The following is a 13,852-nucleotide window of genomic DNA, read 5'->3' on the forward strand; positions in this document are numbered from 1 at the left end:
TTTTAAATAATTTTCATCTATAACACATACTTGCCAACTATTTTTAATAGCCATTGGGGATCGAGATTGCACATGCTCAGAATTAAAAGTGTAATTAAATGTGTGTATGTACACCCTGGGGGAAAATAACACTTTCAACTGATGACATCCTTTGAGCCTCTCAGAAAATAGAAATAGTTTAATTAGCAAAACCACTGGTTGAAAATGCTCAATTTTAGGGTCCAAAATATAGAGAGTTAACGTTGTGCATGTATGCAATTATCTATTATGATAAAGTCCAGGGGGCTGAATAATTATTACTAAAGAATTATTAAAATTAAATTTCTTGTTTTGTTTAAATCCTTAAATTTAAATGTGGCTGACAAACTTTGTTTCTCCACAGGAACAGTTCCAGTTTGCTCTAGCTGCCGTTGCAGAGGAAGTTCATGCCATCTTAAAAGCACTGCCGCAGTGAATGCATTCCAGGCTGCTGTTTAGATGGGGAAAAAATACATTTGAATTCCTGTCAATACTTTTGAGAGAAGAACAAAGTTGAATTTTATGAAAAATTCTTAACACATCTTATGTTTTTATGAAGGAACACTATTTGATCTGACATGGACTAGGAAACACTATTTGATCTGACATGGACTATGTGCAATCGTTTTCAGCGGTGTTGATAACTGATATACGTCCCTGTTGTGTTGTGATCATCATACAAAATTCAAAACAGTGCATGTTGAAACATAAAACACTATATGGTTGTACATGATGTGAATATATAAACATTGTTGTCGGTCAGATTATTTTATTTTTTGTCTTTATGATTTGTACGTAAGTCTGTAGTAATGTTTTGGTTTTTTTTGGAGATGTTACAATTAGACCTCTATTACTTTGATCATGATATTTCTCTTTTTGATAAAGCCTTCACTTTCTCAAAGTTATGATATTGACAGATTACCAAAACAACTTGTTCCTGGTAGGATTATGGAGCAAAATTTGATTTATCTTATAACATTTTTTACAGAGAATAAATCATGTTTCTCTGCAGACAGAAAAAAGAATTTGTCACAAAATATGTTTACAAAATAAAAAGAAAGGAAAGATTTTGAATTACTACAGAAGATGAATTTATTATGATATTGTCTATATTATGTAACCAAATTCTTGAATGTAATAGTTCAACAAAATTACAAGATCCTTAACTGTATTGAGGAGTTGTAATTTTTCTATTTATAATACCATATTTTTTAATTTTGTAGAAATTTGCATTTTAAGTCAAAACAAAACGCTTTCAGGATTTATACAGCATGTCAAAAAGTTGTCCTATACCAAGTTTACTTGTTATATAGTTATATATATCAATGTTTGTTATCAGTTTTAATGACAACTTCTGTTTATCGTCATTATCAATGCAATTAACTTTCATTAGAACATATTGACATCAAATTTATCTTTCTATAAAACTGTTAACAGAATCAAAACGAGCAGCTATGGCCGCTGAATTAGATTTAGATTTTTAGAGCAATTTATTGAAAAGTTATCAAAAATAGGGTTTGAGTAATTATTTTTACAGAAAAATTCTGTTATATTGCACTACCATTTCTGCAGTTCTGTTACAATTTTAACAAAGCAAGTTTACAAAATATTGCTAGAACAACTTTTTTCTCCTAGAAATATTTTGAATTGCATCAGATCAATATTTGGGAAAGAAAACGGGCAAACTTTTGATATTATAGCCATATCATATACATTTAGCATTTTTGAGGTAACAAAAGCTATTACACAGTTGTTTTTCACAAAGTGTAGAGGGTCTATGATCATTGATTGTCGTCATGGTAACAAAAACAGAATGGTTACCATGACAACAGCAGCTGTGATCATAGACACTTGCTGTGATTTGCAATATGTGCCAAACGTTCATTTGATTATGAATGGGTCCGAGTTTTAGGGGAGTGCTTTATTCTTCCTTATTGTTTGTTCATTTCTTAATAATATATTTTACTTTTTCTGATGTCACAAATTTCATATTCAGGACATGAATTAGTGAAATGAAAAGTTTAAAATTCGACTCATCGAGTCAAAGATTGAATATACAATGGTCACATCACAGTCCCACCTCAAATGTGCAATACTGGTACAAGTCAGTCACAGAAACTCAGTGTTTTTACTTGTTCTTATATTCACTTTCTAGTTGAAATGAAGCTGTATGTTTTATCTTTATCAACAAGACAGGACCTGTGTGCTGTCTAATATTTCTAGTACTGTATCACTACAGCTATTAATACACTACGCATTTGTCTCTGTTAAACTTTGAACAACATTTTACAACTTTTAGAGAAATCTTATTATAATCATTGAATCTCCTGATCTATTTCCAATAGGTCATGTTGAAGATGACAACAAACTGAGTCTCTAGTAATGTTTTTCGATAAATTTATGTCGACTTGTTATAGCCATAGATAACAATAAACTTATTGTACATGTTACAGAAGAATTACTACTCATTTTGGTGATTTACAGTCTCGTATAATTTTGTTATAAGTTTTGTTATGTTTGAATAATTCTATATATAATCTTACTGTTTGAATTGCTAATGTTGCTGTTTTGAGAACTTGTCCTATGTACTAACACAACATAATGTAATGTTCAGTCTATCTAATGAAACTATTGTCTGGAACATGTGAGGATAAAGGGAGATTTTGTTGATCAAAAGTGATGAATTTTTCAAAGACGTTTTTCCAATGATACACTGTTATGATAAGTGTACTTTGTATCATTTAACAAGACATGTATTCTGGACTCATGAAGTAGTCTTAGACTTCGGCCATGAAAGTAGACTTAGTCTTAGACTTCGGCCATGAAAGTAGTCTTAGACTTAGACTTCGGCCATGAAAGTAGTCTTAGACTGCGGCCATGAAAGTAGACTTAGACTTCGGCCATGAAAGTAGACTTAGTCTTAGGCTTCGGCCATGAAAGTAGACTTAGTCTTAGACTTCGGCCATGAAATTAGTCTTAGACTTCGGCCATGAAAGTAGACTTAGTCTTAGACTTCGGCCATGAAAGTAGACTTAGTCTTAGACTTCGGCCCTGAAAGTAGTCTTAGACTTAGACTTCGGACATGAAAGTAGTCTTAGACTTCGGCCATGACAGTAGTCTTAGACTTCGGGCATGAAAGTAGTCTTAGACTTCGGCCATGAAAGTAGACTTAGTCTTAGGCTTCGGCCATGAAAGTAGTCTTAGACTTCGTCCATGAAAGTAGTCTTAGACTTCGGCCATGAAAGAAGACTTAGACTTCGGCCATGAAAGTAGACTTAGTCTTAGACTTCGGCCATGAAATTAGTCTTAGACTTAGACTTCGGCCATGAAAGTAGACTAAGACTTAGACTTCGGCCATGAAAGTAGTCTTAGTCTTCGGCCATGAAAGTAGACTTAGACTTCGGCCATGATAGTAGTCTTAGACTTCAGCCATGAAAGTAGTCTTAGGCTTCGGCCATGAAAGTAGACTTAGTCTTAGACTTCGGCCCTGAAAGTAGTCTTAGACTTAGACTTCGGACATGAAAGTAGTCTTAGACTTCGGCCATGAAAGTAGACTTAGTCTTAGACTTCGGCCCTGAAAGTAGTCTTAGACTTAGACTTCGGACATGAAAGTAGTCTTAGACTTCGGCCATGAAATTAGTCTAAGACTTCGGCCATGAAAGTAGTCTAAGACTTAGACTGCGGACATGAAAGTAGTCTTAGACTTCGGCCATGAAAGTAGACTTAGTCTTAGGCTTCGGCCATGAAAGTAGACTTAGTCTTAGGCTTCGGCCATGAAAGTAGTCTTAGACTCCAGCCATGAAAGTAGTCTTAGACTTCAGCCATAAAAGTAGTCTTAGACTTCGGCCATGAAAGTAGTCTTAGACTTCGGCGAAATTATAAAAACATATTGAACTAACTTCCTATAGTTTAAAACCTGCTCTTTTTTTTCAAGACCAGTTGTATTTAGTAAATGGAAAATGTATTTCAGGAGAAATTCAGTGTTGTCTATCTACATCTGTTCATCACAACTCTAGTCAACCTATTAAAGAAATACTAGAAAAATGAAGAAAACCATTATTTTTTAAAAGACAAAAGGCAGTGGAAAGATCAAAAAAATACAGGAAATAATATGCTTTTTATTAAATTTTGAAATTACATTTTGCATAATAATTTGCATCTGCTGATTCAAATTTGGATTGAAAGTCTATAAAAGGTTTTATCAAAATTAATATTTCTTTTAAGCTGCATTTTTAGTACTGTCTATATATCTTATTACTCCATTCCTGTCCATTATTAGGTGTTTATGCATAGTTTGCTATATATAAAAATTGTAATATGTTGTAATGTTTTCAGCATTTGTTATTATTATATTGTATATCAAAATTTATATTTAAAATTGAAACAGAGATATATATATATATATTTTTCTCCAAAAGGTGTGTTTTGGGTCCAAATGAGTTATTTCTCTGAAACTTTCTATCTTGTCTGTTAAGTAATCAACGTGTGGTTCCCCTTCAGTCATTAAAATGTTACTGCAATCCTATATCACGTGTTCTTTATCATTTATTTACATGTTTATCTATTTATTCCCATTTCAGCATCATCATCATCTTCATCATCTTCCTGGACAGCTGATTCTAAGGGGTGTACTGCTCCAGCATTTGAATGACATCATACACTCTTTCGTATTGGAGCATTCCTTGACATACTAACAGATTTTAGATCAGAAAAACAGAATTTTGTTTCCGTCATTCGCAGAAGCGGACAAACGTTTATGGCATAATTAACATTCTGGTGGAGGATAGGAGGTTGCAAATCAAGTCACTGATGGACAGATAGACCTTCCTTAAAAATCATGTTATCTGAACATATTAAAAAAAAAAAACATTGTAAGAAAACTACACATCTAAGTTCTAGAGTTTTCAGGGGTGCATCACGTTTTTAGCCCACCATCATCTGATGGTGGGCTATTCAAATCACCCTGCGTCCCTGGTCCGTCGTCCATCGTCCGTCCTTAAACAATTCTTGTTATGTGTATTTCTCAAGAAGTACCCGAGGTATCTTTCTCAAATTTTATATGTAGGTTCCCCTTGGTCTTAGCTGTGCAGGGCAACTTTCGAGACTGATCGGATAAACAACATGGCCGACAGGCAGCCATCTTGGATTTTGATAGTAAAAGTTTGTTATCGCTATTTCTCGGGAAGTACCCTAGGGATCTTTCTCAAATTATATATGTAGGTTCCCCTTGGTCCTAAACTGTGCAGGGCAACTTTTGAGACTGATAGGATAAATAACATGGCCAACAGGCAGCCATCTTGGATTTTGATAGTGAAAGTTTGTTATCGATATTTCTCCGGAAGAACTAGAGGGATCTTTCTTAAATTTTATATGTAGGTTTCCCTTGGTCTTAGCTGTGCAGGGCAATTTTAGAGACTGATCGGATAAACAACATGGCCGACAGGCAGCCATCTTGGATTTTGATAGTAAAAGTTTGTTATCGCTATTTCTCGGGAAGTACGGGACGGATCTTTTTAAAATTTTAAATTTAGGTTCTCCTTGATCCCTCGTTGTGCATGTTATATTTTGAGACTGATCATAAAAACAAAATGGATTAAAAGAAGAACTAAACAGATCTTTCTCATATTGCAATGATTGATTCTATTTCTTTCACATTAAGTACTGTACTAGTAAATATGTGAAATGACAAACTCACTTTGAAGGTTGGCTTTCATTCACATCAGTATTAAGTTTAGATAAAAAGTTACCTCAAGGTGCATTTACTGTTAACATGACTCGATCAAACAGATTAGAGGAAAGAAGAGAAAAGATCGAACTGACAAAGAACTAATGAAGATGGTACAAAGGTGGGCGCCAAGATCCCTCTGGGATCTCTTGTTCATTATTCCCTGTACTTGACTTTGTATGTAACAGTATGTATAAAACATTTATACAATGAGAAATAAAAGGTAAATTCAAAATGAAGACATGAAGAAACTAAGCCATGACGTTGATCCTGATGGCTGATAGGATTCAAACAACTGGGAAGTTCTAAAATGAAATACCGATTCGTGTACCGTTTGGAACGTTGGATTATCAGTTGATACAGTTGTAGCAAAGAGCAGAAAATTACTTTAATCTAAGACAAAAATAAATGCACGTTAAAAGTTTATTTGCATAAATTCCTCGCGGAAAGATGACATGAACAACATAATGTATACAATATCGGAACCTTGTTCAGAAAGAGACCTAATCTTGTTTACTGTTGATGGTTCAGTAAATTATTAATTGCATAACGGTCCAACAACAGAGTTTTGTTCCCGACTATATTAGAGGGACTCAAACCTTAATACACCACACAATATTAATAGAGCAAAGGTTGAACTTGGCATAAACGACTTAACAGAGAAATGGATATTGATATTATTATAACAAGTAAGTTTTCATATCATATGTAATCAATCAATTTCACTTAAATTGTCAAATTGATGGTCCAGAACAGTGTTTTAATATCAGACGGGTTATAAGAATTGTCTTGAAACTGTCTAAAACCTACACATTCGATCATTTTGGGAACCGCAGCTAAATGCTCATTAAACGGAAGGAAAAAGTTCTCGGGGATTTTTAAAATGGTACATAGCTCTAGACATTGACTTAGTAATAAGTCTTTAAGGCTGATGTCTTCATATGAATAGTTAACTGGACTTGTAATTATATAACATGTCAATCTCTTTCGCGACCCAACTAACTGCTACGAAATGACCTAGTATTTGAAGGTCATGCGGAGTTTGATTTCTCTTTTACTGGTTGTGGAGAGGCATACCGACCTAAAACGAAGGTAGTTGTTACCATAGTAAACCACACAAATCATAGAAAAATTCCTCTATATCATATTTCAGCAGATAACGAGAAAGAAAACGAAAGCTAATTAGCGATAGATTGATAAATTAACTAAATGTGCCATTCCATTACCTGTGGGATTGTAAATGTGTCACGCACGTTATACACATGGTAACTGAATGTGTTATAATAATTATTACATGTCTAGCTTTTTTAAACAAAATTCAATGCTACTTACATGTTACTTGAACATTTTACTATTATTTTTTGGCATTCCCATAGCCACAATCATCTTGTTTTGAAGCTGGTATGCTTTTACATAGCTGGTGAAAGAGAATTTAAGCTCCACATGACCTAGGTATATAAATACATTTTAAAGAATATGTCATTTTATAGCAATCAGTGTGGGGTTGCAACAGAGATTGACAATCCGGCGAACTATATTTTATTAAAACACAAGCCTTAAAGCCATGTTATTGCCAAATTTAACGTTAATATCCACCATTGTAATAGCCAATGTACAAGTTCTTTATACTAAAAGTGCATATCTGAATTCTGATTTCTTCATTGGGGCCTTTGAGTATGACTTATCATATAGTATCTGTAAGAGGCCTTGTTGAACCTTAAGCAGCATATTCACGTCATGTATCCTAAACTAGAGTTTTATTTTTTGTTTAAACAGTTCAGACAGATCAGCACAAAACGACATATCCTAAAAATGGACCCCTGAACTGGAGTGTCATTGGTTTTTATATGGCAATATATATACGCAGTTTCCGTATTGTTTTGTTTATATACAACTCAATATTACGCAATGTATCAAGTTTTCATTGTCTAATGTGTTTCATTCAATGATTGGTGCTTTAGATTTTCCTGAACAGACTGAAAAATAATGGTTTTAGTCTAGTGTATGCTATCAAAACAGTCTAATCGATCTTTAACATACAATGTATATATATCTTTTCTCTCTACATAAACAGCCTAGAAGGAATTTGAGAGATGGGGCCCACGCCAGCTGGTCTCAACTTGCAGCCTTGTCAAGTCTTTTAACGGTTGGTAGCTAGGACAAAGAGGTAAAGGCTCTCTCCGAGAGCGGTAGATTTGTGTGATTTTAACTCAGACGAGACATACGTGTATACAAGAGCTGTGTTTTGACAGACGTTTACATCACGTTCCAGCAATGTGAGCGTGGTGATGAGCTTCAATAATACATCCCTGTGTACATTACATTTCCTCGATCGTTTATTGCGCTCAGGGAAGATTATTAACTTCATTCTACACCCATTGAATTTAGTTAAGGTTTCTCCTAATTACAGCGTTAATAGTCGATGAACTTACGAGATAAACGCATCTTAAAAATCAAACATTTTTAGAATAAGTTCAGTGGCCGAAACTCGTTCGAAAGGCATCCTCCAACTTCATATACGTCTGAGCAAATCCGCATCTCCCGAAGCTAGATGAACAGTTTACGGCGCCAAGGTTACCACAGCCCCAATCGCATAGAATAAACCTGGTCGCCAATGAATTCCCAGACTCCATATATTCCCACTCCTGGAGTCGGGTGTGTCCCGACTGACTTTGGATCTCTCTGCCGCTCTTTACTTCGGATTCTAACGGATTCTTGTAGAAACCACTCTGCAGTTACCGAGCTGCTCAAACATCCGACAACACCCCCAACAACACCCCAACAGCACGTCTGTGTGGGTTGTACACTTAAACATCAACTCCATCCCCGGAAAGTTCGTCGGAAAAAAATGACGTATATATAGGTAACAACAAATATAGACCCATGTATTGTATTGATAAATTGGATATTTGCACAACAATTGTCTTCTATCATGTAAGATACAATATAACAATGAAATATCTATACTTTGTATCAGTGTCACCACCAATATCTAAATATTTAGTATGTTGATGCTATCACTGAAGTATTATGCTTTTATTATTTTATGCCAGTGTTACGACATAGCTAAACTATGTTTAACAGTTTTTTGTAACTTCTGTGGTACAATCATTCCTACTTTTTTGTGTCAGTGTTACTTTTGTTGTAAATTAATTCCTACTATTTTGTGTCCGCGTTGCCGTTGAGGTACACGATCGCGACTCCTACTTCTTAGTGTCAATATCAATGCTAATGTATATTTCCTAATATTTTAGCTCAATGTTACCGACGAGTTACAATGTCGCCTATTTATTTTCCCTTTTTTACTCCTATTTTGTCAATGGTACCGTGAGGTACATTAATTTCTACCATTTAATATTTTAACCCGTGCAGGTTCTGGTAAAGACTGCTGTGTCTCACTGAATGATCGTAAGTGGCGACTAATGTGTCCTCCCTCTCTTGCAGAATCGGGGTTGTGTCTTCCTTAATTGTCTTCTATTTGGGGGAAAGTGGAGAAATAAGAACACCTGCTATATCTAACTGCATGTCAATCGTAAGAGACTGCTAATATGGGGTTTCTGACAGGATCAGGGGTATTCTTCTGTACCCTCACTAAGATGATTGCGTTTCCTATATTACCTGTCTTCTTTATTTTCTATCTACTTTCTCTGCCCAGTGGTGTCTCCCTTTAGGCACATGTCCTCATATGACCCTGGCTTTTGCGAGGAAGATATACCCCAAAAAACTTATTTTTACCTGTTGAAATTAACGACCGTAGTTCACCATTAATCTTTTGATATCTCATGGACAATAATATAACACATGAGAGAGCACATGGTGCTCTAAACTTATAAATATATAACCTTCGATCCATCAATAGAACTAATAACGAGACAGATTTTCGCATCGAATTTACGAACGTACGTATACGATCGTATCAGGTCGACTTAAGGTTCAACAAGCCCCCTAATAGATGCTGTAGTCACCTATAATTTTACCCCCCTGATAAGTCATATTCAAAGACCCTCAATTAAATATCGGAACTTATATATGTAATTTGATGCACTGTATTGTATCTTTGAGCACGATACTTTACTCCGCTTGTTCCAGTCTACTCAGCTGTAAATGAGTACGTGGCTGGGCAATGCTAGAATTGTTGAATGCTAGCTGTGTGTGAGCGCCAAAAGGCAGCACCGGCTGTATGCTCCTAAGGGAGTTGAGAAAGATGTTGGCTGGTTGAAAAGGCCCTATAACCACGGATAATATTTTGTGATCCGCTTTGAGACGACCTACGAACTAGGTTTTGATAGCGGTATATAAGAACCTTTAATTATTGTTATTTATTATCATTATGTAGTCCCGTTGGGGGATGCTAGGTGGTTGCTAGGATACTCGTTTTAGGTTATGAAATGTGCCACATGCAGGTATCTAGAACTCTTTCTCGCATACTTTATACAATACCTAAAGTGGATTAGATGTTAGATGATACAGTTATCAGGTTACATATACATTTTCAGCTCTAAGTATAAGAAAGATAGCACTAGAGGTGCATTGTAATTATGTTACGCCTGGACTATTCGGGTTACGTATGTTAACCAGTGCGAATGTTTTCTTAACAACACTACCTGTATAAGTCACTAATTGTTACCCTTACAAATAATTGTCCATCACTCCGTTCTTAGTTTTGAGATAAAATTCGATAAAGTTGATTACTTGGCATATTTTAACACAATGATTGCTTTGAATATTCGATTATATCATTGTAAAGATGAAAGGGTTTCTTACCCTTGGCGTAGCTACATGGAACAATACTTTGCTATTTTTATGAAAGTCAATTTGATGGCAATTTGTGTGCTGAGCGGACGTTTTTCAGTCCTTTTTTTAAATTTGCAAATATTCTTCAGCAATTATCTTTCCGATTAATTACAAAGTCATGTTTATAACATTACTGCGTACATGTTTTTGAAAACTGTCATTTGCTCTGATTTTTTCTGCATTTTTTGTCCTTGTTTTGATGTAAAGGTATCTCCGTATGAATTTTCTTTTTTTAAAGCAGTCAATCTTTTAGGAAATGTTATTTACAGTGCTTTACTTAATCTAAATGTATATACGAATTGGTTAAGATAGATGAAATTGTATTGGTACCTTCAGAAATCTTTATAACTTACACAATGTTATCAATCAAATTACAAAGGTGAATGACATTTTCTGTACGTATGTTAATGGTATTTTTTATTTGTCTTTTTTTCTCTAAACATCATTATAATTTTTTAATGGTCAGAAACTGCATACTTGTTTTTTATACTTATGTCTTTATTTCGTTCAGTGTAAATTGTATATAACAGGGCCGATTATTAGACGTCAATCTTAATATTTAAACTGATTCCATTTAGAATTTATCATCATTATTATTATTAAAACAAAGAGGCAAAACTTCCCTTCACGTCTACACCACATCTAGTAATCCGTAGCTAAAGAGAGATAACTCTTTATTAGGTCTTCAGGAGTTAAGAAAGACAATTATTTCCCAAAATTGGGAACATTCACTGTATCATTGTCATGTTCCTAGACTAGTTAGTCTAGTGTCAATACAATTGTGGACAAACTACTTCTTATCATAGATAAAGCAAGTTCCATTTTAATATGAAACCGGTATCAGTTAATTATTCACACAATAAATACTATACTACCAGTCTTTTTCGGCTCCATTTAAAGTATTACCGTTATCAGGGGAATCTTAGAACTTAACACTTATCCTCGGTGCTATTAAGTTTCTTATCGACGTCAAATCAATCCAAAAGCCTTACACTTGTCCTCGGTTCTATTAAGTTTCTTACTGGTGTCAAAACACTCCGAAGAAAGCCTTACACTTGTCCTCGGTTCTATTAAGTTTCTTACTGGTGTCAAATCAATCCAAAAGCCTTACACTTGTCCTCGTTTCTATTAAGTTTCTTACTGGTGTCAAAACACTCCGAAAGCCTTACACTTGTCCTCGGTTCTATAAAGTTTCTTTCCGGTGTTAAAACAATCCGAAAGCCTTACACTTGTCCTCGGTTCTATTAAGTTTCTTAACGGTGTCAAAACAAACCGAAAGCCATACTCTTATCCTCGGTTCTATTAAGTTTTTAACCGGTATCAAAACAATCCGAAAGCCTTACACTTGTCCTCGGTTCTATTAAGTTTCTTAACGGTGTCAAAACAAACCGAAAGCCTTACACTCATCCTCGGTTCTATTAAGTTTTTAACCGGTGTCAAAACAAACCGAAAGCCTTACACTTGTACTCGGTTCTATTAAGTTTTTAACCGGTGTCAAAACGATACGATAGCCTTACACTCATCCTCGGTTCTATTAAGTTTTTAACCGGTATCAAAACAATCCGAAAGCCTTACACTCATCCTCGGTTCTATTAAGTTTCTTTCCGGTATCAAAACTATCCAAAAGCCTTACCCTTGTCCTCGGTTCTATTAAGTTTCTAACCGGTGTCAAAACGATACGATAGCCTTACACTCATCCTCGATTCTATTAAGTTTCTAACCGGTGTCAAAACGATACGAAAGCATTACACTCATCCTCGATTCTATCAAGTTTCTTACCGGTGTCAAAACGATACGAAAGCTTTACACTCATCCTCGATTCTATTAAGTTTCTAACCGGTGTCAAAACAATCCGAAAGCCTTACACTCATCCTCGGTTCTATTAAGTTTCTTCCCGGTGTCAAAACAATCCGAAGGCCTTACACTCATCCTCGGTTCTATTTAGTTTTTAACCGGTGTCAAAACAATCCGAACGCCTTACACTCATCCTCGGTTCTATTAAGTTTCTAACCGGTGTCAAAACAATCCTAAAATCTTTCACTTATTCTCTTTTCAATTTTACAATACAACACTTATATCATCAGCTTAATTTAGTGTATCGATGATGTCAAAATAATCATACAACACATCACTTGTTCTCGGCTACGTTCTATATATCATTGGTGTCGAAATAATCATACAACGCGACACCTTTCCTCGGCTACGTTCTATATATCATTGGTGTCGAAATAATCATACAACACCACACCTGTCCTCGACAACGTTCTATATATCATTGGTGTCGAGATAATCATACAACACCACACCTGTACTCGGCTACGTTCTATATATCATTGGTGTCGAAATAATTATACAACACCACACCTGTCCTCGACTACGTTCTATATATCATTGGTGTCGAAATAATCATACAACGCAACACCTGTACTCGGCTACGTTCTATATATCATTGGTGTCGAAATAATCATACAACGCAACACCTGTACTCGGCTACATTCTATATATCATTGGTGTCGAAATAATCATACAACACCACACCTGTATTCGGCTACGTTCTATATATCATTAGCGTCGAAATAATCATACAACACCACACCTGTCCTTGGCTACGTTCTATATATCATTGGTGTCGAAATAATCATACAACACCACACCTGTCCTCGACTACGTTCTATATATCACTGGTGTCGAAATAATCATACAACACCACACCTGTATTCGGCTACGTTCTATATATCATTGGTGTCGAAATAATCATACAACACAACACCTGTCCTCGGCTACGTTCTATATATCATTGGAGTCGAAATAATAATACAACACCACACCTGTATTCGGCTACGTTCTATATATCATTGGTGTCGACATAATTATACAACACCACACCTGTCCTCGACTACGTCCTATATATCATTGGTGTCGAAATAATCATACAACACAACACCTGTCCTCGGCTACGTTCTATATATCATTGGTGTCGAAATAATTATACAACACCACACCTGTCCTCGACTACGTTCTATATATCATTGGTGTCGAAATAATCATACAACACCACACCTGTACTCGGCTACGTTCAATATACCATTGGTGTCGAGAAAATCATACAACACAACACCTGTATTCGGCTACGTTCTATATATCATTGGTGTCGAAATAATCATACAACACCACACCTGTCCTCGACTACGTTCTATATATCATTGGTGTCAAAATAATCATACAACACAACACCTGTACTCGGCTACGTTCTATATATCATTGGTGTCGAAATAATCATACAACACCACACCTGTCCTCGGCTACGTTCTATAT

The 13,852-nt window shown here is 35.4% G+C and overlaps 1 protein-coding gene across 1 annotated transcript in view; it reads left to right on the top strand.

Moving 5' to 3' along the window:
• Positions 1 to 3,473, top strand: part of LOC110448041 (receptor-type tyrosine-protein phosphatase N2-like) — a 308,722-nt gene extending 305,249 nt beyond the window's left edge. Inside the window, exon 22 of the mRNA XM_021494072.1 lies at positions 383 to 3,473. Within this exon, the coding sequence (XP_021349747.1) occupies positions 383 to 454 (72 nt within the window). The 3' untranslated portion in view covers positions 455 to 3,473. The remainder of the gene's footprint in view (positions 1 to 382) is intronic.
• Positions 3,474 to 13,852: the final 10,379 nt, after the last annotated feature.

The sequence above is a fragment of the Mizuhopecten yessoensis genome, unplaced genomic scaffold (assembly GCF_002113885.1).
Source record: "Mizuhopecten yessoensis strain PY_sf001 unplaced genomic scaffold, ASM211388v2 scaffold3805, whole genome shotgun sequence".
Lineage (NCBI taxonomy): Eukaryota > Metazoa > Mollusca > Bivalvia > Pectinida > Pectinidae > Mizuhopecten > Mizuhopecten yessoensis.